General features: G+C 44.9%; 1 protein-coding gene across 4 annotated transcripts in view; it reads right to left on the bottom strand.

Moving 5' to 3' along the window:
• Positions 1 to 25,383, bottom strand: part of LOC307041411 (aminopeptidase N-like) — a 388,536-nt gene that overhangs the window by 275,693 nt on the left and 87,460 nt on the right. For all 4 annotated transcript variants that reach the window (XR_013808750.1, XM_079684804.1, XM_079684805.1 and 1 more), the window contains 4 exons: positions 18,892 to 18,983; positions 18,678 to 18,788; positions 18,437 to 18,604; positions 16,415 to 16,555 (listed from right to left, as the gene is read on the bottom strand). Coding sequence is in view for 3 of the 4 variants with exons in the window: in XM_079684804.1 (XP_079540930.1) it covers positions 16,415 to 16,555; positions 18,437 to 18,604; positions 18,678 to 18,788; positions 18,892 to 18,983 (512 nt within the window). In the remaining variant the exon portion in view is untranslated. The remainder of the gene's footprint in view (positions 1 to 16,414; positions 16,556 to 18,436; positions 18,605 to 18,677; positions 18,789 to 18,891; positions 18,984 to 25,383) is intronic.

The raw sequence follows: 25,383 nt of genomic DNA, 5'->3' as shown, positions 1-25,383 counted from the left end.
GGAAATCCAAACACCATGACGACCTCCTAACCTATCAGGCTCTCCTCTCCTCTTTCTCTGCTTCCATCTCTCAGGCAAAAAGCACTTTCTTTCAAGATAAGATCCAATCTTCCTATTCCAATCCCAAAAAACTATTTTCTATCTTCTCCACCCTCTTGGACCCCCCCAAAGCACCTCCCCCCTCCTCCCTTCTGTCAAGCGACTTTGTTAACCATTTTGAAAAAAAGGTTGATGATATTCGCTCTTCTTTTTCTGACTCACCTTTACTCACCGCTGGGTCACCAGACCCTCCCTTCACCCACACACTGACCTCCTTCACCTCTGGGTCACCAGACCCTCCCTTCACCCACACACTGACCTCCTTCTCCCCTCTCTCTCCAAGTGAGGTTCTTACCCTCGTTACCTCTGCCCGTCCTACCACCTGTTCTCTGGACCCTATCCCCTCAAACCTCCTTCAGACTATCGCTCCTGATATTCTACCATTTCTCACCCATTTCATCAACACTTCTCTAACTTCTGGTCACTTTCCAAACAGTCTCAAGGAGGCAAGAGTAAACCCTCTCCTAAAGAAACCCACTCTCAACCCGTCTGATGTTATTAACTACAGACCCGTCTCTCTCCTCCCGTTCCTGTCTAAAACACTTGAACGCGCTGTCTTTAAACAACTCTCCTCTTATCTCCATCAGAACAACCTTCTGGATCCGCACCAGTCTGGTTTCAAGGCAGGTCACTCAACAGAAACTGCTCTCCTTGCTGTCTCTGACAAACTGCACACTGCTAAAGCAGCCTCCCTCTCCTCTGTCATCATCCTTCTGGACCTGTCTGCTGCATTCGACACGGTGAACCATCGGATCCTCCTTCGCACTGTCCAAGAACTTGGAGTTTCAGGCACTGCACTTTCCCTCCTTACCTCATACCTCAACGACCGCACCTACAGGGTTACTTGGAGAGGGTCCGAGTCCGACCCTTGTCAATTAACTACAGGGGTCCCTCAGGGCTCGGTTCTTGGTCCCCTCCTCTTCTCCCTGTACACAAACTCGCTCGGGTCTGTCATTAGCCCGCATGGTTTTTCATACCACTGCTACGCTGACGACACCCAACTAATTCTGTCCTTTCCCCGCTCAGAGACCCAGGTCGTCCCACGCATCTCCGCTTGCCTAGCAGACATCTCTCGGTGGATGTCTGCTCATCACCTCAAGCTCAACCTTGACAAGACTGAACTGCTCTTCCTTCCGGGAAAAGATTGTCCCACTCTTGACCTAACAATCAACATCGGCACCTCTGTTGTTTCCCCGACTCAGACTGCAAGGAATCTGGGTGTGGTCCTAGATAACAAACTGTCCTTCACTGCAAACATCGCTGCTACAACCCGCTGCTGCAGATACACGCTTTACAACATCAGGAGGATACGTCCCCAGCTGACCCAGACATCAGCGCAGATTCTGGTCCAGGCTCTCGTCATCTCACGCCTAGACTACTGCAACTCCCTCCTGGCTGGTCTACCTGCATGTGCCATCCGACCTCTGCAGCTCATCCAGAATGCAGCGGCTCGTCTGGTCTTCAACCTTCCCAAATTCTCCCACACCACACCGCTCCTCCGCTCCCTTCACTGGCTTCCAGTAACTGCTAGAATCCACTTCAAGACACTGGTACTTGCGTACCATGCTGCGAGTGGATCTGGCCCTTCCTACATCCAGGACATGGTTAAACCGTACACCCCAGCACGTGCACTCCGCTCTGCATCAGCCAAACAGCTCGCTGCACCCGCACTGCGAGGGGGACCCAAGTTCCCGTCAGCAAAAACACGTGGGTTTGCTATCCTGGCTCCAAAATGGTGGAATGAGCTCCCCATTGAAATCAGGACAGCAGATAGCTTACACATCTTCCGACGCAAACTGAAAACTCATCTCTTTAGACTCCACTTCGAGCGATACAATTACTAACAAAGCACTTATATACTAATAAAGGGCTGGCTTTCTAAATGCCAGTTGAGTAGCACTTGAAATGTTTGGCTCTATGAAACCTGATGTACTTATATGATTCTGTTTTCTTAAAGGTTGTATCTTCCTGGTCGAATGCACTTATTGTAAGTCGCTTTGGATAAAAGCGTCAGCTAAATGCAATGTAATGTAATGTAAAAGTAATAGTCCCAGAGTGTAGGAATACTCTGTTACAGTAAAAGTCCTGCATTCAAAATGTTCCTCAAGTAAAAGTAGAAAAGTATTATCATCAAAATATAGTGAAAGTAGCGACAGTAAAAGTAGTCATTGTTCAGATTGGTCCATTTCAGAATAATAGATATGATATGTTTTATAATGATTGATCATGAAAGTGTTCTCAAAGCTGCTAAAGGTGCAGCTAGTTTGAATGACTTTGTATACTGCAGGGTAGCTTGTGGATTTACTCCAGGTGGAACTAAAGTCTGATTTAACACTTGATTATATTTCACTTAATTAATCCAGATCTGTGAAGTAACTAAAGGTATTAAATACATGTAGTGGAGTCAAAGTACACCATGTACCTCTGAACTGTAGTGGAGTAGAAGAACAAAGTAGCAAAACATTGAAATACTTAAATAAAGTACAAGTATCTCAAAATTGTGCCCAAGTATAGTACTTGTTGAGTTTATGAACTTAGTTACTTTACACAATGTGGCTATAAAGATAAAAATACTTAAGCCTTGCACAGAGGCACGAAAATACATTTTCAAAATGCTCAACAGTGCTGCCAAAATTATAAACTGACTGCTACACAATTTAAAATAAATGCTTTTATATATTTCTATTAGATGTGACTCTTTGGCGTTTCTGTTATTATTAACACTGCTGCTTTAGTTGTTCTGTATGCTAAAATCCTCTGTCATTCCGTGGGGTGGGGGAGCCGGGGGCTCGGATCCTTGTCACCTTTTTCATACCTGATGAGTTTGCATCCCTGTATGTTAAAAAGCCTCAGTCACCTTAATTCATGTAATAAAAACATCTCAGGTCAGTAACACTCAAAGCTAAATGTGCAATACCATGTTCAGCTATGGTACTATTTATAATGTTATTGTTATTACATCAGAAGATGTACATATTGAAATGATTTCTTAACTTACAGTAGGCTATTTTTTACAATGTGTGTCGGAAGGATTTATTAAATTACAATGAATATTGTCATTGTTTAAGGCTTTTAGAGAAGGGTGAACTATAAGCCTGAATTAAATAACATTTTATACCTAAAAACATAAAAGCCACAATAAATAAATCACAATTATTCTAGTTATTTTTACCTCCCGTATTGCTTTCAACCCACCAGCTTTTATGGTGTTGTTACGTCACTAACTGTAAGCTTGTCACATACAGTCTATGGTCACTCAGAGTAACCTCCTGTTAATTTAGCTGCTGGAGAAGAAAGATCACGGGGGGGAGGGGGGGAGAGAGCTGTGGTTGATGGGCCATTAGTTGTGTAAATACACAGCTGAGAGCTGCCGTTTCATTCAGACTGTTTAAAAAACGGTAACAACGGACTATTTTTCTTAACGGATGCATGTTAATTTAAATCAATACATACAACTATTTTTTAAATCAATAAAAACATTTTCTAAATCCATAAAAGCATTTCAATTAATATTGGGAGTCATGTCGTTACTTTGTTGAGAATGTGGCCATGTAATAAGCGGGATAATTTGCAGCGACTTGTTCCTTATGGGGAAAATAACACCCTTCATCCAGATGAGGATCCCTCCGCTACACTTTGGGATCCTGATCGACCGACGAAGCTCCATTTAAAATATACATATTTTTGGTGAATTACTGAGTTTAGGCACGTTAATAACATTTTAATGAAGTTGAATACAGTATATTCATATGTGTCAGTGATTTCATGCCAATTCGGCGAACATAAACATAAATGATCGTGGTGAAGATGATGATTAAATTAGGATAAAAATCGAGAGCCGGGCTGCATTTCCTCCCGTTCGTTTTTTTTAATAACAAAATTATTTTGTTAAATAACAAAATGGTGATGTTTTGTAAATGATTACATGTCTCTTATTTAGCACAGTAGTATGATATCCGTGACATATGGATCTTAACAAAGTTCCGCTGTACATCCAGCATACTGTATCTCACTTTATTTCACATGAGCTCCAGTGTGGAACCCCACTGCACCCCCTGGTGGATCAATGATCCATTGCAGCTGGCTTCATTACATTTATCTATCACGGGGGCGGTCTCAAGTCAAGCTGGAGGTTTTCCCTTGAGCGAGGGCAGATCACGTACCAATCACGGCCCTCGCGTTTCAAACTGTCTGAAATGAATCGCTACATCTGTACAACAATTTAAAATGGAAATAATTCTGCATGTACACTACAAGTAGTCTAGTTGCTTAATCCGTAGGTCCCGTCTCTCGGCACTACAACAGCTAAATTAGCTAACGTTAGCTAAATTAGCTGTGTTAGTTCCCTTGTTATGCAGTGTATAACCGGTCTGCAGCTTTGTGAACATTCCATTCAGTAAGATTTTCGATGTTACAGTCAACTGAAGATTACCCAAAACAGCCAAAAATAGTGGACTTTTAGATCGCTAACATTTTTTGCATAAGTCAATGGAGTTTAACATAGCGGAAATTAGTATCGCGGCTATCGGACCTTTTCTGACTGGTGAAGATGATGAATGAAAATATTTTCTGTTGCTGTAGCTAGCTAGTTAAGTAATGTAGTGGTTCTGGCTCCGCCAATTATTTGGTGTGTTATACTCCTTCTGGTGACTTCCCGTACTGCATGAAGCAGTTCTTTTTAGTTCCCATGTATTTACTACTACTACAAAATCTAGGGTTGTAGCTTTGTGTCAGTACATATTTGAGGGTTTTTCTATGCCTTTGTTCATCTGAATTCTAATACTCATAGCCGACTACAACTCCTGCCGATGCCGAGGCCCAGTTCACCCTTCCCACCACCCCAGATAATACACTGACTATGGATAAGTACCTTTGGCTTATACAACCCCACTTTAAACACCCAAACTATCCCTTTATGATGTGACATTTTATGTTAACATTAGGAAACACTTGAGAAAAAAAAAAAGCTGCAGGAGCTGATAATTCCTAAAATACAATTGGCCAGTAAAAAACAAAAAAAACAATCTGCACCAAATATTTTTGGGATTTATAATTGTTTTGTAACGTTTCCCTTTGTTGTGTACCTTAAGGGCATTCTCCCCTGACAGCTGGACACTACATGATAGCAGAGGACCAGACCATCGTCAGTGGCCTGAATGTTGTCGACGCCCTAATACTATGCTTGCCGCATATTACTGCCTCAACATCAGTTATCGCTCAGAACTGGGAGCCACCCTGGAGTTCTTGCAGAGGTAAGACTTGAATTGTAATTATTAAGTCATTCCGGAGGATTGTGCACATTTCTGAGACACGATGAGTGCTCCTGACAATACAAGATAATCCAGATAAAAAGATTATTGTGCTGCATTCTGTTTCACATTATGCTCTCGTTTTGTCTTGGGTTGTAAATTCAGTGTCCCCCTTTCCTTTGCAGTGGTATGCTTTGGCTCCTCCTGTTTACAGACCTGATGCGATACTGTCCAGTGTGATAGTGATGCCAAGTGACGACTTTATCGAACAAAACTCTATTCAAACCAATGCTTTAAATGTAAAGATATGATCATAACAGTTAATGAAAAGTACATTGAAGAGTAGCATTGCCCTTTGACTTTAAGCTGTATAACTGTAAAGACAATTAATGGCTGTATCATCCACAGAATTTGTAATTAAACACTAAATGTAAGTGTACTTCTGTCTTAACAGGTGCCTATTCAAGATTAATCCAGACAAGGGGACTAAAGTGGAGAGGAAGGGATAAAAACAAAAACAGCACTCGATAAAGGTAAAGGTGCATTCATTAATTACAAACGTCGCTGACTTTGAATGGAGAGAGTAGAAACACACACACACATAGTCATGTACACGCATAACTGGTAGATTTCATTAGTGTTTATAATTGTTATCTTTTGAACAAAATGTTGGAAAAATTTTAAATGTTGAAATGTCTCATTGCCGGTCTATTCTGCTTTATTATTCCTCAAAATATATTTTATTTATTGTTTTTATTTTTGTGATGTATATTATTATTTTCAATAATATATGACAAATGACCATAACTAAACTTCTAAAAGGGGAAAATTAATAATCTTTTTTCTCAAAGTAATGATAAACCTGTGAGTTGGATGTAGAAGAGTCAGAATCAATATAGATGTTTTTTATTTTAAAGAAAATTCCGATTGAACATAGTGAAAAACTGTAAATTATAGTGTCCGTCCAAAAAATCTTTTTTACTTATAGTGAAAACTACCCTTGGAGGATGGTAAGGTAGACTAAAAGCTTTAGGAATCCAAAGTAAAACATATAATAAGTACCCTGTATCAAGATTGATGCAAAACAAGTGTCATTTTACCTTTTTAGGGAGGTTTAGCTAAATAAACTCCACCTCTGAGGTGATTTGGGTGGAAATGGGCGTTTTTGCCTTTTCTCTGGAACCCATTGGTCAATTTTGATGATTGACATCTCTTTTGAACCGTTAGAGCCAATAGAATCGAAGCGGAATTTCCACATACACACCAACGTTACCAAAAAAAAGTGGGGCCTTCGCGCATGCAGTTTGACCAATGTGAAACCTATCTCTCGCTCTGAAATCTGAAAACGGAAAAGTAGGTTTATTCCTTATGGATTATCACAAATCATTTCAAAGGGACACATACACATTGGATTAACCTATGGATTTACTTCAGCAGCGTGTTTATCGTTTTAATGCCATTGAAGACAACTTTTTATCAGACAACAACAAAGGTAAGACATAATGCCGTTTTTGCTACCTAGCGCCATGTGTTATGATGTCTGTTTTTGTTTATTATGTCCCAAGTTCTTATCATAGAGCAGGGGTCGGCAACCTTTTTGATATGAAGTGCCATTACAAAAAAAATGTATCAGCGTGCCGACGATCGTGAATTATCAACGGGGGTGAAGAGCTGAATTAAAAAAAATTGCATAATAATAAGGGCGATCGTCCGTTTTGTGATTCTCCAGAACACACATGTTATGATATCAGGATCATGCAGAGTGAGATGAAATCGCTGTCCCTTTAAGATAGAGAGAGGGGTGTGGCGTGTGTGTGGATGGTAGAGCGAGAGTGAGCGAGCGTGTTTATGTTTCTGGAAGTGAAACGAGGCAGCAGAAAAACAGAGGTCTGTGATGTATTTTGTGAAACAGAAGAACAGCTAAATAAATGCAACGGCCTCCCAAGAAGAGCTCGCCTCTCTCCAGTCATTTAAGCTAAAGTGTGTTATTGAACCTGAAGCTTGTTGCTTCTGCCCTGGGAGAAGACAGAAAGTCACCCCCCTGTTTCCTCGACTACGGTCTGGGAGCCGACAGGAAAGTTCAACACACAGATGGCCAGTCCGCCCCTGTGTAGCCTATTATTTCGACGAGAGATGAGCAGATCGCCACTGCTGGGCTTTCAACTAAAGACACAGCCACGCAAAAACTGTGGTATTTGTACAGATCCTTATGGGTACTGCAATTTGTGAAGTGTTTTCCTCTGTGGTGAAACGATCAGCACTGCACGGAGGAAAGCGGCAGAAAGTCGCCTGGAGTTAAAGTGCATGGCTTCCTTCTGCAGGTAACGGGGAGACGCGCTCTGGCGGCGGTCTCGTTCAGGATCCGAAAATACAATTTTATTTTTGCACACTTATTCTACTTATTCCTAGTGTGCCACTGGTTACGGTGCCAATGGTGGCATGCGTGCCAGGGGTTGCCGACCCCTGTCATAGAGTAATGATATAACTATCGATTATGTGTACTCTCACAATGCTAATCGATGGGTTGGATTTGTAGTTACGATAAGTAATAAGGCTGTTATACCGTGTTTTCGGTGCAACCGCCATTAGCATTTTTTCGCTCGTGCCTAATTCAGAGGCTCAGCGTTAGCTTTGTGGGTTTTTTTGCAACAAAAAAAATATCAGTTAGCTGAGTTTCTTCCCGTTACATGGATATAAAACATTCATAATTTATTAAATATTAAGAAGCCTTCAGACGCTGTTTCCTGCAGATGATCAAACAGGTTCATGTAAACTTGGGCTTTTGCAAAGTAAAATAACATGTTTTCTTTGTGTTTTACATGTAAATGGTCTTAGATTTCGTGAAGTTTGCTGACGACACGACCGTCATCGGCCTGATCACCAACGGCGATGAGACGGCGTACAGAGAGGAGGTCGAAAACCTGACATCTTGGAGCCAGGATAACAACCTCGATCTCAACGTCAGCAAAACCAAGGAGCTGATTTTGGACTACAAGAAGCAGCAGAGAGAGGGACATATGGTGGAGAGAGTCAGCAGCTCCAGGTTCCTTGGTGTCCACATCACTAAGGACCTGACATGGACTCTTCACACCACCACCTTCACCAAAACAGCGGCTCTTTTAAAAAAAATTGTTTTAGTCAATTTATTGAACGTGTTCATGTTCAAAAGCGGCAAGAAGAAACTTAAAAACGTTTCTGGTCCTACCCCCCCCCCCCAGCCCCACATTGTTCACAATCAAATTCAAGAATGAACTTGACTCCAGACTCAAATCAGATTCAATCATCCCATTGTTCATGAAAATACAAGTTTAGGTCATCGTCATCAGCATCCGTGATATTCTTTTAAACAAATCATTATTTGTACAAAACAACCAAAAATAAATAACTTTTACAACGACAAGAAATAGCAAGCATCACTTCACAGGTCCTGCTCAGAACCATTCAGGATTTGGTTTCTAAATGAAGGTTTTTGTTTAGATAAAGTTGCACAGTATTTCAGCTCATCATTACAGTTATTCCACAGATGAACACCATCTGTTGTGATGCAATGAAGTTTGGAATTTGTTCGTATGGGTGGTTTAAAAAAAAAAATGCAGTTTCCTCTCAACATGTGTATGTTTTCTCTCCGTGTGAAAAGTCCCTGGACATTATGAGGTAATTGTTCTGCAGGCTGAGGAAGTTCAACATGGACTCCAGGATACTCTGCATCTTCTACAGGTGCACCATACAGAGTATCCTGACTGGTTGCATCACGGCCTGGTACGGCAGTGCTATCATATTCCGTTTACTTGCATATAGGATGTTCTTGCACTATTTCTAATCTATTTTATTTATATTTACTTGCACTATTTTATTTTTTCTATGTTTTATATATATATGTTGCACTGTTGGAGGAGCATGTGACTTCAGTTGTTCATTGCCATATCTACACTGAAGCTAATGTACAAATGACAATAAAGCTTTGAATCTTGAATTTACGGTATTTTTTTAAATAACAGTAATCTTCTGTCTTTAAGCTTTTTTTATAATTTAAAAAAAATTGTGTTCTGTTTTTTAGAGTCTATTCTAACAATTAAATACAAATATTTAATGGAATTATAAAAACATTTCTTGTAAAATTACAGATTTCTTTGGCAAGAAATGTGATAGTTAATGTAAACTAAGGCTTTTGCAAAGTAAAATTATGTTATTTTCTTTGTGTTTTACTTGTAAATGTACATTTTTTGTAATAATAAAAGTAATTTTCCGTATTTTAGCTTTTCTTTATCTTTTTGAAAAGATAATTATTCTGTTTTCTAGAGGTGTATGACTCTATTCTAACAAATAATATATGTTAAAAGAAAAATATTTCATGTAAGATTACAGTAAAATGACATCATAAACACGTTGGATAGTGAAAGTGCATTCGGAATCTCTAAAGTACAGCAGTCTCTTCTCCTACGTCCTTTTGAATTCTCCTATCCACTATCCCTTAACCCTGTGACGTTTCACTCAAAGGTCAAGGAATAGGAGATAGGGTTAGAACTTAGGAGCTGATTTTTGGATTAACGGAACGCAACCCTAGAGAATTCGAACGGCTCTTATCATGGCTGCCACTGAAGTACTTCCAGGTCATTTCAATCTGTTAGGAAGGTTCCTAGAAACTGAATTTGAATGCAGCCTTCCTGTCTGTAGCCCATACCGTGTTCCTGTTAGTGTTTACTTCCTGTCTGTAGCCCATACCGAGTTCCTGTTAGTGTCTACTTCCTGTCTGTAGCCCATACCGTGTTCCTGTTCGTGTCTACTTCCTGTCTGTAGCCCATACCGTGTTCCTGTTAGTGTCTACTTCCTATCTGTAGCCCATACCGTGTTCCTGTTAGTGTCTACTTCCTGTCTGCCTTTTTCTGGTGATTTGACTTTTCTTTTCTCTTTCTTGTTCCTCCTTAGCAACGTTCATTATAGTCCTTGACAACGGTCTGTACTACTGGATTGACAACCTGTTAAATGTTCTGAATTGACCAATCAGAATCGAGTATACAACTAAGCCGTGTAACAATGTCATTTATACAAGTACATTGAGAAGAGTAAAGCTACTCCTTTTAAGGTACCATTTAAGGAAGACTAAGCAGTAATAGTGCCAGAGTTCAGTGCCATCATTGCACTGGGTAAGAAGCTGTCTTTGAATCTGTTTGTCTTTGCTTTAAAACACCTGTAGCGCCTCCCAGAGGGCAGCAGGTCAAACAGGTGAGAACCGGGCTGGGAAGTGTCCTTTACAATGTTTGGGCTTTACTGATCAGGAAGGGGAGAGAGCAGCCGATGATTTTCTGTGCTGCTTTTATGACTCTCTGAAGCCTCTTTCTGTCGGCCCCGGTGCAGCTGGAGTACCATACTGTAACGCAATATGGCATCAGGCTCTGGATGGACGAGCAGTAGAAGATCTCCAGCAGCTTAGTGTCCACGTTGTTTTTCCTAAGCACCCTTCTTGATGAAAGCTGTTGTGTTATCTGTCCAGGAGAAGTTACATTACATATCATTTGTTAGACGCTTTTATACAAAGCGACTTACATACATTCAGTACTGTGGACAATCCCCACAGGAGCAATTTGGGGTGAAGTGTCTCAGGGACACAACGACATGCTGACTGCAGTTGGACTCGAACTTGCTATCCCCTGATTTGAAGTCCATCATACTATCCACTGAGCCACAGCCTCCTGCAAGGCAGGCAACTGCTTGGGGCCCCAGACAAGTTGTTGGCGATGAGGACGCCGAGGAACTTGAAGGTGTGGACCCTCTCCAAACACTCACTATTAATGTAGAGGGGAGCGAGGTCCTGAAGTCCACAATGATTTAATTGGTTTTTGTGGTGTTCAGTGCCATGTTGCTCCCTGAACACCACGCTGAGAGACTCAGGACCTCACTCCTGTAGGCCGACTCGTCTCCTCCTGAGATAAGCCCCACCACAGTGGTGTCGTCGGAAAACTTGACAATTATGTTTCTGGGTGGGCTAGACTGCAGTCGTGGGTGTAAAGCGCGCACAGGAGTGGACTCAGCCCACAGCCCTGAGGAGAGCCGGTGCTGAGTGTGTGGGTGGAGGAGTGATGGGGGCCACGTCTCACAAACTGTGGGCGGTTAGTGAGGACATCTTTGATCCAGGAACAGGTGGGTGGGGGGGAGTCATAGGTTTGACAGTTTGCAAACTAAAATGCTCCCACGATGTTGTAGGTGGCTCAGTGCAGAGTGGATCAGTTTGGGAGGGACGCAAACTGGTGTGGGTCGAAGGTGGAGGGAGGCAGTGTTACGGTTGAGTGAAAGAAGCATCACTAGGCCACCAGGGTGGGTGGAGGGGGTCAGGAAGATGGGATTGAGCTGACAGCCCAGGAGCACAGCGGAGGACCCGGAAGGGATCTCGGGCGGACGGCCCGGGGGTAAGGCAGAAGCCGAGAAGGGGGACTCGGGCGGACGGCCCGGGGGTAAGGCAGAGTCCAAGGTGGGGGTCTCGGGCGGACGGCCCGGGGATAAGGCAGAGTCCAAGGTGGGGGTCTCGGGCGGACGGCCCGGGGGCAAGGCAGAGTCCATGGTGGGGCGAAGGCCACAGCGGGCGAAGGCCACAGCGGCCGAAGGCCACAGCGGGCGAACTCAGGGGGCCAAGGATGAGGGCGAAGGCAGCGGCAGGAAGAGTCAGGGGGCCGGGCCCGAGGGCGAGGACCGCGGCACTCAGGGGGCCGGGCACGAGGGCGAACACTGCGGCTCTCAGGGGGCCGGGCTCGAGGGCGAAGACCGCGGCTCTCAGGGGGCCGGGCTCGAGGGCAAAAACCGCTGCTCTCAGGGGGCCGGGCATGAGGGCGAAGACCAGACAGCTCCGGAGCCCGGGCAGGACCCGGTGTCAGCCGAACAGGAACCGGAGCCGGTGGGACAGGCTTCGGCAGGATCCCCCACGGAAGAGGACCAGGAGTTGGCAGGACCCCCGGCACGACAGGTGATGGCGGGGCCTCCAACAGAACAGGACAAGTGGTTGGCAGGACCCACGGCAGAAGAGTAGTCGGCGGGACCCCCAACAGGACAGGACATGGAGTTGGCAGGACCCCCGGCAGGAAAGTAGTCGGCGGGACCCCCAACGGGACAGGACATAGGGTTGGCAGGACCCCCGGCAGAGTAGTCGGCGGGACCCCCAACGGGACAGGACATAGGGTTTACAGGACCCCCGGCAGGAGAGCAGTTGTCGGGACCCCCAACGGGACACGACACAGGATTGGCAGGACCCCCGGCAGGACCTCCAACGGCACAGGACATAGGGTTGGCAGGACCACAGGCAGAAGAGTAGTTGGCGGGGCCTCCAATGGCACAGGACACAGGGTTGGCAGGACCCCCTGCAGAGGAGCAGTCGGCGGGACCCCCAACGGGACAGGACATAGGGTTGGCAGGACCCCCGGCAGAAGAGTAGTCGGCGGGACCCCCAACGGGAAAGGACATGGAGTTGGCAGGACCCCCAGCGGAACCTTCAACGGCATTCAGTAGTGACTTGAGTTGGGACTTGAGTAGGAGCTTGAGTAGGGACTGGAGAGGGAACTCGAGAGGTGACTTGAGAGGGAACTCGAGAGGGAACTCGAGAGGAGACTTGAGAGGTGACTTGAGAGGGGACTTGAGAGGAAACTGGAGAGAGCTGGATCTGGAACCATGGCCGCTGGGGCCGGAACTGGGGCCGGGACCATGACTGCCGGGGCCAGAACTGGGTCTGGGACCATGGCTGCTGGGGCCAGAGCCGTTTGGAGGCTTCGTGGACCTCCAAAAGCCAGACGAGTTCCAGAGAACGGCTCCTGGACAGGAGCAGGAGCTGGGGCAGAAGCAAGGGTTGACTCCAAACGGACCACACCGATGCGTGTGGTGTCATAAAGGGAATTGGGAGGCAGAGAGCTAGCATGCCTGAGGCTAGCAGGCAGGGGATAACACATCGAGAGGAACTCCAAAATCCAGCCAGGTAAGAATCTCACCAAGCCTGGTTTCTCCATAGTTATCTGGCGTGCCTCTGTCAGAGCAGCCTCTCGCTGCTGAACCCCGGATGCTCCCATCCATTGATCAGAGGCAGGTAGCCAAAGAAAAGGTCAAATCCAACAATTCCTGCTCAAAAGGATCTGCTGGGCTCATATTTTGGTTGGTTCGTTCTGTTACGGTTGAGTGAAAGAAGCAGGACCCAAAGGCAGATAACTCTGATTAACCTTTATTTCAAGGATAAAAAGAAAATAACAAAAAACAGAACACTCACCGGTGAACTCATTCACAAACAAAAGACGAACCAACACTGAACACAGGAAGAGACAAGACTAAATACAGGGAGGGGTAATCACAAGACGAGAAACAGCCGGCAGGGGAGGAGAAACACAAGGGCCACAGGTGAACACAATCAGACAATATACCAATGGAAAACATGACAGGGAGAACACCAAAACACCCAAAACAAGACATACAAAATGTGACATAACACAATAATCGTAACAGGCAGGTCTTAATGTGATGTAAGGCAAGGCAAGGACAGGCAAGGCAGGCAAATGCTTGGGGCCCCAGACAAGTAGGGGGCCCCCGAGGTACGACACAACTTTAAATGACAGCAGTGTCAATGTCATTTTTTTTGTTGATGCCAAGTTCACAAGAACTGAAAAAATGCAATTAAACAGACATCATACATTGCCATAAGCCTGGATCAAATTCAGTTAATCTACAATAGTGGGGCAGTGCGCAACGTTTGAAATGACAGTAGGAGACCTCCCTAAGGGGGCCCCATCTGATCCGTCTCACTCCTGTCGGTGAAGCAAGTCCCGTGCATGGTTCTGTTTTTACAAACACAGAACCATGCACGGGACTTTCCTTGATGACAAAAATGCTGGTGAAGACCTGTGAGAGCTGGTTGGCCCATGCTCTGAGCACCTTCCCGTACTCCATCAAGCCCAGCAGCCTTCCTGGGGTTCACTGCTCTGAGCACCCGTCTCACATCGTGCTCTTCTACAGTGAGCGAGTAATGCTGTGGTGTCTTGAAGCCAGCAAAAAAGCAGTTCAGCTCCTCTGCCAGTGACAGACTTGAGTCCCCAGTTGACATGTCACAGCCCCTGTAGTTGGAAATGTTCTGAAGGGCCTGCCAAACCTGACTGTATTGGCTGGGCAAGTTAACGCGTTATTGTCGCGTTAACGCATTAATTAATTAACAACGACAATTATTTTATTGTGCATTAACAGTTACTTTAATTAATATTATTCTTCCGAAAGTTCTGTTGCTCACGGGCTCTGAATACACTCATGCCCCTTTTCCACCATACCGATTCCAGGGCCGGTTCCGGGCTAGAGCCTGATTAAGCTCTGGTTCTTCCTGTTTCCACTGCAGTGGGGCCAGCTCTAAGCACCGAAAACTGGTTCTTAGGTTTACACACACTTTAACATATTTTATAAAGTCAGGCAACACTGACCAGGCTTAGTGTGATTCTGTTTATTTTGACCTTACTTTGACCATCCGTTCGCTGTTATTTATCACTATGAAGAGCAGGCAGATGTGTTCCTGTTGTTTTGTATTATAGCAGCTATCGGATAGAATCAATACATGGGCTACACAGGTTGCCATGTCCGACTATCACAGGTAGGTTCAAATATGCCTGTAGAAAACGTCTTATACCACAGAAACTTGCATAACAGCGCTGTGATGCCAAACAGCGTAAATTCACACTGAAACACATTCACTGATGGGGATGGGGGATATTTATCAGCTGCTTGTGTGACAGTCAGACAGTGAATACTTTTCAGCAGCCGCTGCCGTGAGTTAACGGGAGACTAAACTCTGCCGTGAGTAAACAGTAGACTAAACTCCGGTGGACGATTAGCACTGCGGTCGGTAAATGCCGCTGAACCACATTAGTAAATAATGAACCACGGCACATCTTCCGACGCAAACTGAAAACTCATCTCTTTAGACTCCACTTCGAGCGATAGAATTACTAACAAAGCATTTATATACTAATAAAGGGCTGGCTTTCTAAATGCCAGTTGAGTAGCACTTGAAATGTTTGGCTCTATGAAACCTGATGTACTTATATGATTCTGTTTTCTTAAAGGTTGTATCTTCCTGGTCGAATGCACTTATTGTAAGTCGCTTTGGATAAAAGCGTCAGCTAAATGCAATGTAATGTAATGTAATGTAATGGAGAAAAGTATAAGGTTGGAAAAGTAGTTTTTTAATCTAATCTGGCTTCGTATGATTAAAAGCAACACGGTCATCGACCCGACGCAGTACCTCATTGTTGTTGTTGTGAGCGGCGTTTCTGAGAAAATCAGAGACGTAAACGTGATGTCACCAGTCGGGCTCTGAGCGGTGGAAACACAACTGGGCCTAAAAATAATAACCGGTTCGGACACAGAAAAGCATGGAGCTAGAACTGGAACTGGTTTGGTGGAAAAGGGTTAATACAGACACGTCACAACCAATGAGAGCATAGGGGGCGGGCCTAAGACTGCTGCAGCGCTCACATGAACAGAAACAGAAAGAAGTGGCGGGACAGAAACATGGAGGAAGGTACCGAACTCTTACATGGACATTTTACATCTCTTCAGAGGGAGGAGTTGATAGAACCAGAGTTATTGTAACCAATGCAAAGTTGAATTTTCTTATCACTGGACTCTGAGGGTAACTTCTATAACAAACTAGATCAAACGTAATGCCCTGGAAGTGAGGAAAATATTTGAACTGCTACTGTGTAAAGGGAATAATGCTGTTAAAAAGCAACTTATTGTTTAAAGCGTTCACAAACCAAATGTTATTGCACTTTTGTTCATATAGCAATACAATCGAAATAAAGTACTTTTGAATTCATCATTGAATTTTGTAAATAACAAAGTAACTTTGTCAAGTTTACCTGGGAATATAGTCAATGTTTCTAAAATCACAAAACTGACAAAAGGAGTGATTTCCCCGTATATAATGTCAGACTCACTTACACTCAAAGCTACATTGTTACCCGCCTGAAGACTCCATGGACAGTTTGGTCGGTTTAGTATGTTATCTCTCTGTTTTTTGTCACATACAGATGAACGTATATGAGTGTGCTACTCACTGTGTGAACATGTATTCCCAATGTTCCCTGACAAAGTCCCATGCCAGAACCTGTCCCACACAGTTGCTGGCCACGGATGTGATGACCGAGGTAGCATCCTGCTTACGGATCATAGTTGAGTTCAAGGTATAAGACAAATACCTAAAAAAAAAAATAGTTGCATTTTAAACAAATCTCTTTCGACTGGCACATTCTCATCTAATCAAAAGCATTACAAGGTTGAGAGACTGGCTGTCTGGTTATTCTCTTTAAAACAGGTCATAGAAAAATCATGTATAGTCAATAAAGGGTATTTTAAGAACAACAATGGTATATTAGATAATTTTCAACATGGCGTTCCTTTCTTTCATTTTTTGCACTAAAAAAAGTAAGCAGTAGTGCTGCTCTCTGCTCGCTCTCATTACTAATCTTCTTTTGAGTTTGAGCTTTCACAGTCACACCACAAAGTGACATTCACTCATACATGTGAATAGGTGGGGGCCAGAAGCTTGGTGGTGAAGTGATTACCCGCAAAGCTTGCAATGGTAAACTGTTGTAGCAGGCACCTAAACTCCCAAAGCTTTTCTCTGTTTTCTCCCTATTGTTTCTCTGGGGTCCCCCTATTATGCAAAATTCACGTTTTCAAATCTTCTTTAGATAAATATATGTCCCCAGCGTGTTAAGAGATTCAGATAGTGTCAGGAAAAAATATGTTCTCTCTGTTTTTCTCCTGATCCACCTATTTAAAAACCTGTATGAAAATGAGCTGATCAGTTTTTTTGGCTTGTGTAACCATTAGCCAATAACCAACCAAGGTATCCCCCGCCCACCTTATCACCTGAATCTCCTCCTAGGGCACCATTATGTTTTTTAACCAATCACTTTGCAGAGGGGCGTGGCCAGCAGCAGCTCATTAGCATTTAAAGCTACAGACAGAGAATTAGCACTTTTGAAACAGGGCTGAAACAGAGGGGATTATGGGATGCTACAATTATCTGTTTGGTGTTTCAGCCAAACACTTCAGAGACATGTTTGTATATATCTGAGACCTATAATATATTGTTGAAAAAAAGTATAATAGGGGACCTTTGAAAAAAGTTACTGAAGAGGGGAAGTAAAGTCCTCGATTAACACGTATCCTTTGTCTTAAATCAATGTTATTATTCTTTTGTCAAGAAGTGCTTGTATCCAAACACTTGCCCATTAATCTCTTCTCACCTGCCTGCAACTGGCATCGCAACACGAGGGGTCTTCAAATGTGTGAGACCCTCAGTTGTACTTTTTCTTCCCTCTGTTTAATATGTATGCATATGCGAAATGGGGGGAACTAGGGGAGCTTGGCTCCCCTAAAGAGGGGCGGAGCTACCCTGAAGGCTGACTTGGAGATAAATAGGAGGAGCCCAACATTTTATTGCATATTTGTGTCACACGGATTAGAAATGTTGAGTTCCTGTAAATAAAAGTTCTTGAAATAAATAATAGTCATTATTCATTACAGTTTCTGAATATTTTTTTCATATTTGTGAACATTTCTGGGTTTTGCCATCTGTACGTGCATTCTTTACGCTACTTACGTTGCTATGGTTACGGTGGCGATGCCGGCGCGGTATTTGAAATGTTCATATTGATATTTTTTTAACTCTGGCTTTGTAATAAAAAATATGGTGAAATGAAAACAGCCAAGCCTCGCAGCTTTTGGATTCACAAGCAAAGAAGCGGAGGAGTCTAAAAATGACAACGTGAATGGAACAACTTTTAGTTGGCCGGCTGTAAGCGGCGTTAGGGTCAAGCTTGACAGCTCCACACGAGGGCCCTGAAAAAGCAAAATGGGTAATTTGAACACTGTATGTATGTATATAAATTGTTTGCTGTTGTTGTGGTATGTGCTGCAAAGGGGAGACAACATGTCCTTTGCTTTAATCTTTTTATTTTCCCTATTTTGTTTATACATTTTACTAAAAGAAGCTAAGAGAGATCGTGGAACTTCACTATAAATCACTTCGTTACTCTTTTCATCTGTGGAAAAGTTGTATGGATACACACCTTTTCAGCAGGCTAACATCGCTGGTGCAGGCCAGAGCAGACATGAGTTTGCTTGCCTCACTGGCTACAGAAGCATTCCTGAACTGAGACCAGCCAAACTCCCACTCTGCCTCCTCTCCTGCCTCCATGGCACTGCAGTACACCACTGAGCGCAGGTTGGGATGGATCCTGATAAGACAGTTTGTGTTACTTAAATTATTAACTTAAAAAAGTTATCAAATGATATATAATATAGACCAACAAATTGTGTTGAGGGGCTTCCATCCATTGTTTGAACCATTCGGTTGTCAGGGTCCGGCACTCTGTTACTCCCGTCTTACAGGCCGTGCGGATGGCATTCACCTGGTTATACCTACAGGTAGGGACAAACATGGTTAAGCTGTCACATTTTTGGACAATATTGTATATACTTAAATGTGTATATTTCTTTATTTTATCCAGGTTTTTATGCTCACTGGTCAGTGTGTCCATCAGGAACACAGTTCAAGTCTGATGTCATGTTTTTGAAGTATAGGAAGAGTGGAGTCACAAGATCCTTTAAGTACACCTTGAAGTGTTACAAAGACAGAGGTGGGAGAATATCATGAACTTAATTAAAAGTAGTACCACAGTTTAGGAATAACTTTTTACAAGTATTGCATTCTAAATGTTACTTAAGTGAAATTACTAAAGTATAAGTGTACCAGAATGTAAAATATGAGGCATGTAATGCATAAGTTAGTTAAAACAGACACCCCTACTATTACATTTTTGGTTATTTTCAATACACTGTCGTGATGTAACGAGATAATGCCTTCTGTTGTACTTTAATGTGTGTGCTTCAGAGAAATGTTTGTAGAAGAGTTTAAACAATGTTAATGGAGAGTTATCATTGCCACATGAATTCATTACAGAAGTGGCCTAGCCATGCTAGTAGTGTGTTATATTCATGCAAAATGCTATTGTGGTTAACTAAGCACCTTGCTAAGGCTAATTGTAAATGTTTGATAAGTTATTAGGATCAGTTATTGTGTTCTTGTTATTCTGTGTAGTTATATAAGGAATGTGTTTGTTATATTTTAACATGTGATTAACTTGAATGAGTAATTAATCAGATTGTGAATAGCTCATTTAGAGCATGTATAGTAACATGTAAGGTATAATGCAGAATATACAGATAATGTAGTTATCGTAGTGGTATTATTGTGTAAAAAAAATATATATATTACACCTGTATTTCTATTTCTATTTATTGTTTTAGTTAATTTGATATGTGCTATGGCATTTAAGTAATGTGAATAAACTAATGTGCCTGGGAAACATAAAGAAATATGTTATTTTGAGGGATAGACATATATTTAAAGATTGTGAATAAAGCCAGAACATTTGAGACGCTATCGTGTGACTTCTTAGCCGCTTTCACACCGCAGGACTTGCCGTACTTTAGTGCCGGCACTAAAGTACCACGGCACTGAATCCGCCAGGGGGCTAGTGCCAATCGTGTCAAGGGGAGAACACTGAGGCATGAACTCAATTGCACGACTCAAAACTCAGACTCAGATAGCGTTTCAAAATAAAGACTTTACTGGAATTTGCACAGTAATAAAACAAGGAAAACAAAACCACTCTTTCGAGGAAAACTATAATGCGATCTATAGCATAGGTCCGTGAAAGGTCCGTGAAAAGGTCCGTGAGGTAAGCCGATACGTGGTCTTCGTGAGACAACGAACTGACAATTAACAGGAGGGAGCTAACACAATATATACACAGGTAAAGGGGACACAGTTGGAAACAATCAGGGCGGGGAAAATAATCAAGGACGCAGGAGACAGAAAAGGGGCGGGGAGCGTGGAGGCCTGAAATGAGAGGAAGAAATAATTAAGGGTATAGACATAAAGCACAAGACAAAGGGACATGACAACTCTAACATAAAGAATAAACTTTCACAATAAGTTTCTTGGACATGACAGTACCCCCCCTTCTAGGGACGGCTCCTGACGGCCCAGGCTCCTCTGAGTTGAGGCGGTCAAAATCCTCAATGAGGCTTTTGTCCACGATGAAGCGGGAAGGAATCCATTGCCGCTCCTCAGGACCATAACCCTTCCAGTCAACCAGTAACTGTCGCCCTCTACCCCTTTTCCGACTAGCCAATAGTGACTTGACCGTGTAAACCGGACCTCCATCGATCATCCGGGGGGGCGGGGGGGGTTTGACGGTGGGAACCATAGCGCTCTCCTTCAATGGTTTTAATTTCCCTACATGGAAGGTGGGATGTACCTTCATGGCCCTGGGAAGCCGTAGTCTCACTGAGACTGGGTTTATGACCTTGGTGATGGGAAAAGGACCCACAAACCGGGGAGCCAGTTTTCGGGAGAGTACGTGGAGGGGAAGGTCTCGTGTAGAGAGCCAGACTTTTTGGCCTGGCTGGTATACAGGGGCTGGTCGGCGTTTTCGGTCTGCTGCTCTCTTAACCAGTTGTGAATTCCTGCAGAGTATCTTCCTAGCCGCAGCCCACACGCGCCGACAACGCCTGACCAGAGCGTGGGCAGACGGGACCGTGACCTCCCTCTCCGTGGCTGGGAACAGTGGCGGCTGGTAGCCATAAACACAGTGAAACGGGGACAGGCCCGTGGCAGAAGTAGGGAGGATGTTGTGTGCATACTCAACCCAGGTGAGGTGCTCGCTCCAGGAGGATGGATTCTGGGACACCAGGCAGCGCAGGCAGGTCTCCAGTTCTTGATTTAGGCGCTCTGTCTGGCCGTTAGACTCCGGATGATATCCAGACGAGAGACTGACCGTGGCACCGATGAGGCTGCAGAACTCCTTCCAGAAGCGTGACACAAACTGGGGGCCCCGGTCGGAGACAATATCCTTAGGGAAACCATGAAGCCCGAAACACATTCTGCATCATGACCTCCGCCGTTTCCTTAGCTGAGGGCATCTTTGGCAGAGCAATGAAATTTTGGAAAATCATTTTGGAAAATCTGTCCACTACCGTGAGAACTGTGGTTTTACCTCTAGAGAGGGGCAGGCCAGTGACGAAGTCCATGGAGATCTCTGACCAGGGCCTGTTGGGAATAGGGAGTGGTTGTAATAACCCTATTCGCGACCTGGAAGAGGTCTTGTTTCGAGCGCAGATAGGGCACGCCTCCACATACTCCTTCACCTCCTTCTCCATGGATGTCCACCAGAAACGTTGTTTAACAATGAACATAGTTCTCTTGACTCCGGGGTGGCAGGTGAGCAGCGAAGTGTGAGCCCAGTGGATCACCTGTGGTCGCTCGGCCTCCTGAACAAAAATCCGGTTAGGCGGGCAACCCCTTGGTGCAGGAGCTCCAGCATTGGCACGTATTACCTCCTTTTCTACTGGCCAAGTCAGCGCTCCTACCACCCGGTTCAATGGGATGATGGGTTCCGGCTCCTTGGCTGCAGGCACAGGGTCAAACAGACGGGACAGAGCGTCAGGCTTGACATTCTGAGACCCCGGCCTGTAGGAAAGAACAAAGTCAAAACGGTTGAAAAACAAGGTCCACCTAGCCTGGCGGGAGTTCAGTCTTTTGGCCTTTCTGATGTACTCCAGGTTCTTGTGATCGGTCCAGACCACAAAAGGATGCTCGGCTCCCTCCAACCAATGCCTCCACTCTTCCAACGCTAACTTCACGGCCAGCAACTCACGGTTTCCCACGTCATAATTTCTCTCTGCCGGGGAGAGCTTCCTGGACAGGAAGGCGCAGGGGTGAAGTTTGTTGTCCTTCTGTTGTTGCTGGGAGAGGACCGCTCCCACCCCCTCGTTGGAGGCATCCACTTCCACCACGAACTGGCGAGTGGGATCCGGCATGGTAAGTATGGGGGCAGTGGTGAACATCTTTTTCAGCCGAGAAAAAGCCTCCTCAGCCTGAGGAGACCACACAAAAGGCACCTGAGGGGACGTGAGGACATGAAGAGGGGCTGCAATAGCGCTGAAGCTCCGCACAAAACGTCTGTAAAAATTAGCAAAGCCTAAAAACTGCTGCACTTTTTTGCGAGAGTCAGGGGTAGGCCAACAGGCTACTGCGCTAACCTTCTCTGGGTCCATCATGACCTGACCTGGGGAAATGATGAAGCCCAAAAAAGTGACTGTTTCCACATGAAATTCACACTTTTCAGCTTTGACAAACAACTTATTTTGGAGCAGTTTCTGTAGAACCAGGCGGACATGTTGTTTGTGGGTGTGAAGGTCAGGGGAGTAGATCAGAATGTCGTCCAGATAAACAAAAACGAAACGGTTCAGAAACTCCCTCAACACGTCGTTGATCATAGCCTGGAAGACTGCAGGAGCGTTTGACAATCCAAACGGCATGACCAGGTATTCATAATGTCCTGAAGGGGTGTTAAAACCCGTCTTCCATTCATCGCCCTCCCTGATCCTGACCAAATGATAGGCGTTCCGCAGGTGTAATTTGGTGAAAACCTTGGCTTCCTGAAGCTGCTCGAAAGCGGACGAGATGAGAGGGAGGGGGTACCGGTTTTTAACCGTAATGTCATTGAGAGGTGAGTAGTCGATACAGGGCCTAAGAGACCCATCCTTTTTGCCCACGAAAAAAAACCCTGCCCCTGCTGGGGATGAGGAATGACGAATAAGCCCTGTCTTGAGGGAGGCATCAATATAGTCCTTCATGGCCTCTTTCTCAGGACCTGAAATTGCATAAAGTCGACCCTTAGGAATGGGAGACCCGGCAATCAAGTCAATAGCACAGTCATAGGAGCGGTGAGGAGGAAGAGCCAGAGCTTTGGACTTACTAAAAACTTCACTAAGGTCGTGGTAGCAGGAAGGAACTGAAAGTACATCCGGAAGATATATTTTTGGGACTGTATCCTGCCTAACACTCCCAGTGTTACATCCCCTGTCAATCTCTGCTACCTGCTTAAAACAGAGATCAATGCAATTCTTTCCCCACCCCTCCACCCTCCCAGATTGCCAATCTATGTGAGGGTTATGAAGTTTCAACCAGGGAAACCCCAAAATGAGTGGATGTTGGGCTGAGTTAAATAAGTGAAAAGACATTGTCTCATGGTGGTTATCATTACATCTTACTTCTAAAGGCTCCGTTTGGTGAGTCACTTTAAACAACAGCCGCCCATCGAGAGCACTCGCTTCAAGAGGCTGGGGTAGAGGTTTAGTTTTTATGTCCCATTTTTTAACTAAACCCCAATCCATAAGACTTTCGTCCGCCCCTGAGTCAATGAGAGCACCATGAGTAACTACATTGTCTCTGATTTTTACCTGGATCCGGGTCAGGGTGCGAGGAGGAAAGTCAGAGGAAGAGATCCGGCTCACCAACGTACTCCTCTTCATTGGTGAGCCTCCTCTTTTACCGGACAAGCCGCTTGTGGGTGTCCGCGCTGCCCGCAGTAGAAACACAGACCTTCCTTGAATCGACGCTGACGTTCTGCCAGCGACAGCTTGGCGCGGCCCAACTGCATTGGCTCCTCCACGGAGCCAGGGGGCGCTGTTGTCCGGAACGCAGGTGGTGAGGGGTGACGGGGCCTCCAAGAAGAAGTAATATCCAGCGGCGAGCGTCTCCTCTGGAGAGGTGGATCAACCGCATCCTTGGATTTATTCCTTCTCCTCTCCGTCAAACGATTGTCTATACGTAAAGCCATGGATATGACAGAGTCCAAATCAGCGGGCAGATCGAGAGGCGCCAGCTGGTCTTGTAAAGAATCCGAGAGACCGCTGACGAAAGCGTCAAACAATGCAGCGGAGTTCCAGCCGCTGTCGGCTGCCTTAGTCCGGAACTCGATGGCGTAGTCAGCCACACTCCGCTGATGTTGTCGCAGCTTGATCAGAGCCCGAGCTGCTTCCCTGCCCGGCGTGGTTTGATCGAAGGTCTTCCTCATAGTGTCTATGAAGTTTTCCAGAGACCCGCAGATAGGCGAGCCTCGGGACCATTCTGCCGTGGCCCACGCTGCTGCTCGGCCGGAGAGATGAGAGATCATAAAAGCCACTTTGGAAATGTCCGTGGGAAAAGCAGCCGGTTGGTGGTGATAGTGTAACTCACACTGCACGATGAACGGCCGGCAGCCTTCTGAGTCCCCGGAGTACCTTTCGGGTGGAGCCAGACGCATGGAAGCACTGTGCGGCTCAGTAACCCGGTTGGGATCGAATCCGGTCACCGCTGGAACCGGAGGAGTCGTAGGAGGAGAAACAGCCTGCAGGTGAGTGAGCACACGCTGAACCTCTGCTGCCAGTAGATTAACTTGGGTCGTCAACGATGTTTGTAGTTCCCCCTGGCTGCTGGTTAGATCCTGCACTCCCTGCTGCATGGTGGCCATACGCTCCTCTTGTTGCCCACGACGTTGGCCCTGAGAACGGATAGCGTTCTTAATCTGATCTGAGTCGGCTGAGTTCATTTTGATGGTCAGTTCGTACTGTCAAGGGGAGAACACTGAGGCATGAACTCAATTGCACGACTCAAAACTCAGACTCAGATAGCGTTTCAAAATAAAGACTTTACTGGAATTTGCACAGTAATAAAACAAGGAAAACAAAACCACTCTTTCGAGGAAAACTATAATGCGATCTATAGCATAGGTCCGTGAAAGGTCCGTGAAAAGGTCCGTGAGGTAAGCCGATACGTGGTCTTCGTGAGACAACGAACTGACAATTAACAGGAGGGAGCTAACACAATATATACACGGGTAAAGGGGACACAGTTGGAAACAATCAGGGCGGGGAAAATAATCAAGGACGCAGGAGACAGAAAAGGGGCGGGGAGCGTGGAGGCCTGAAATGAGAGGAAGAAATAATTAAGGGTATAGACATAACGCACAAGACAAAGGGACATGACAACTCTAACATAAAGAATAAACTTTCACAATAAGTTTCTTGGACATGACAAATCGCTTTCACAACGCAGTACTTTCCCTGAAGCAAGATTACGCTGACGTCACTTCGTCTTCTTCTTCTCTGGGTTTACTGGCAGGCC

The sequence above is a fragment of the Notothenia rossii genome (assembly GCF_949606895.1).
Source record: "Notothenia rossii genome assembly, chromosome: 5".
Taxonomy (NCBI): Eukaryota; Metazoa; Chordata; class Actinopteri; order Perciformes; family Nototheniidae; genus Notothenia; species Notothenia rossii.
Note: the sequence above shows the minus strand (reverse complement) of the source record. Positions and strands in the feature narration are given on the sequence as shown.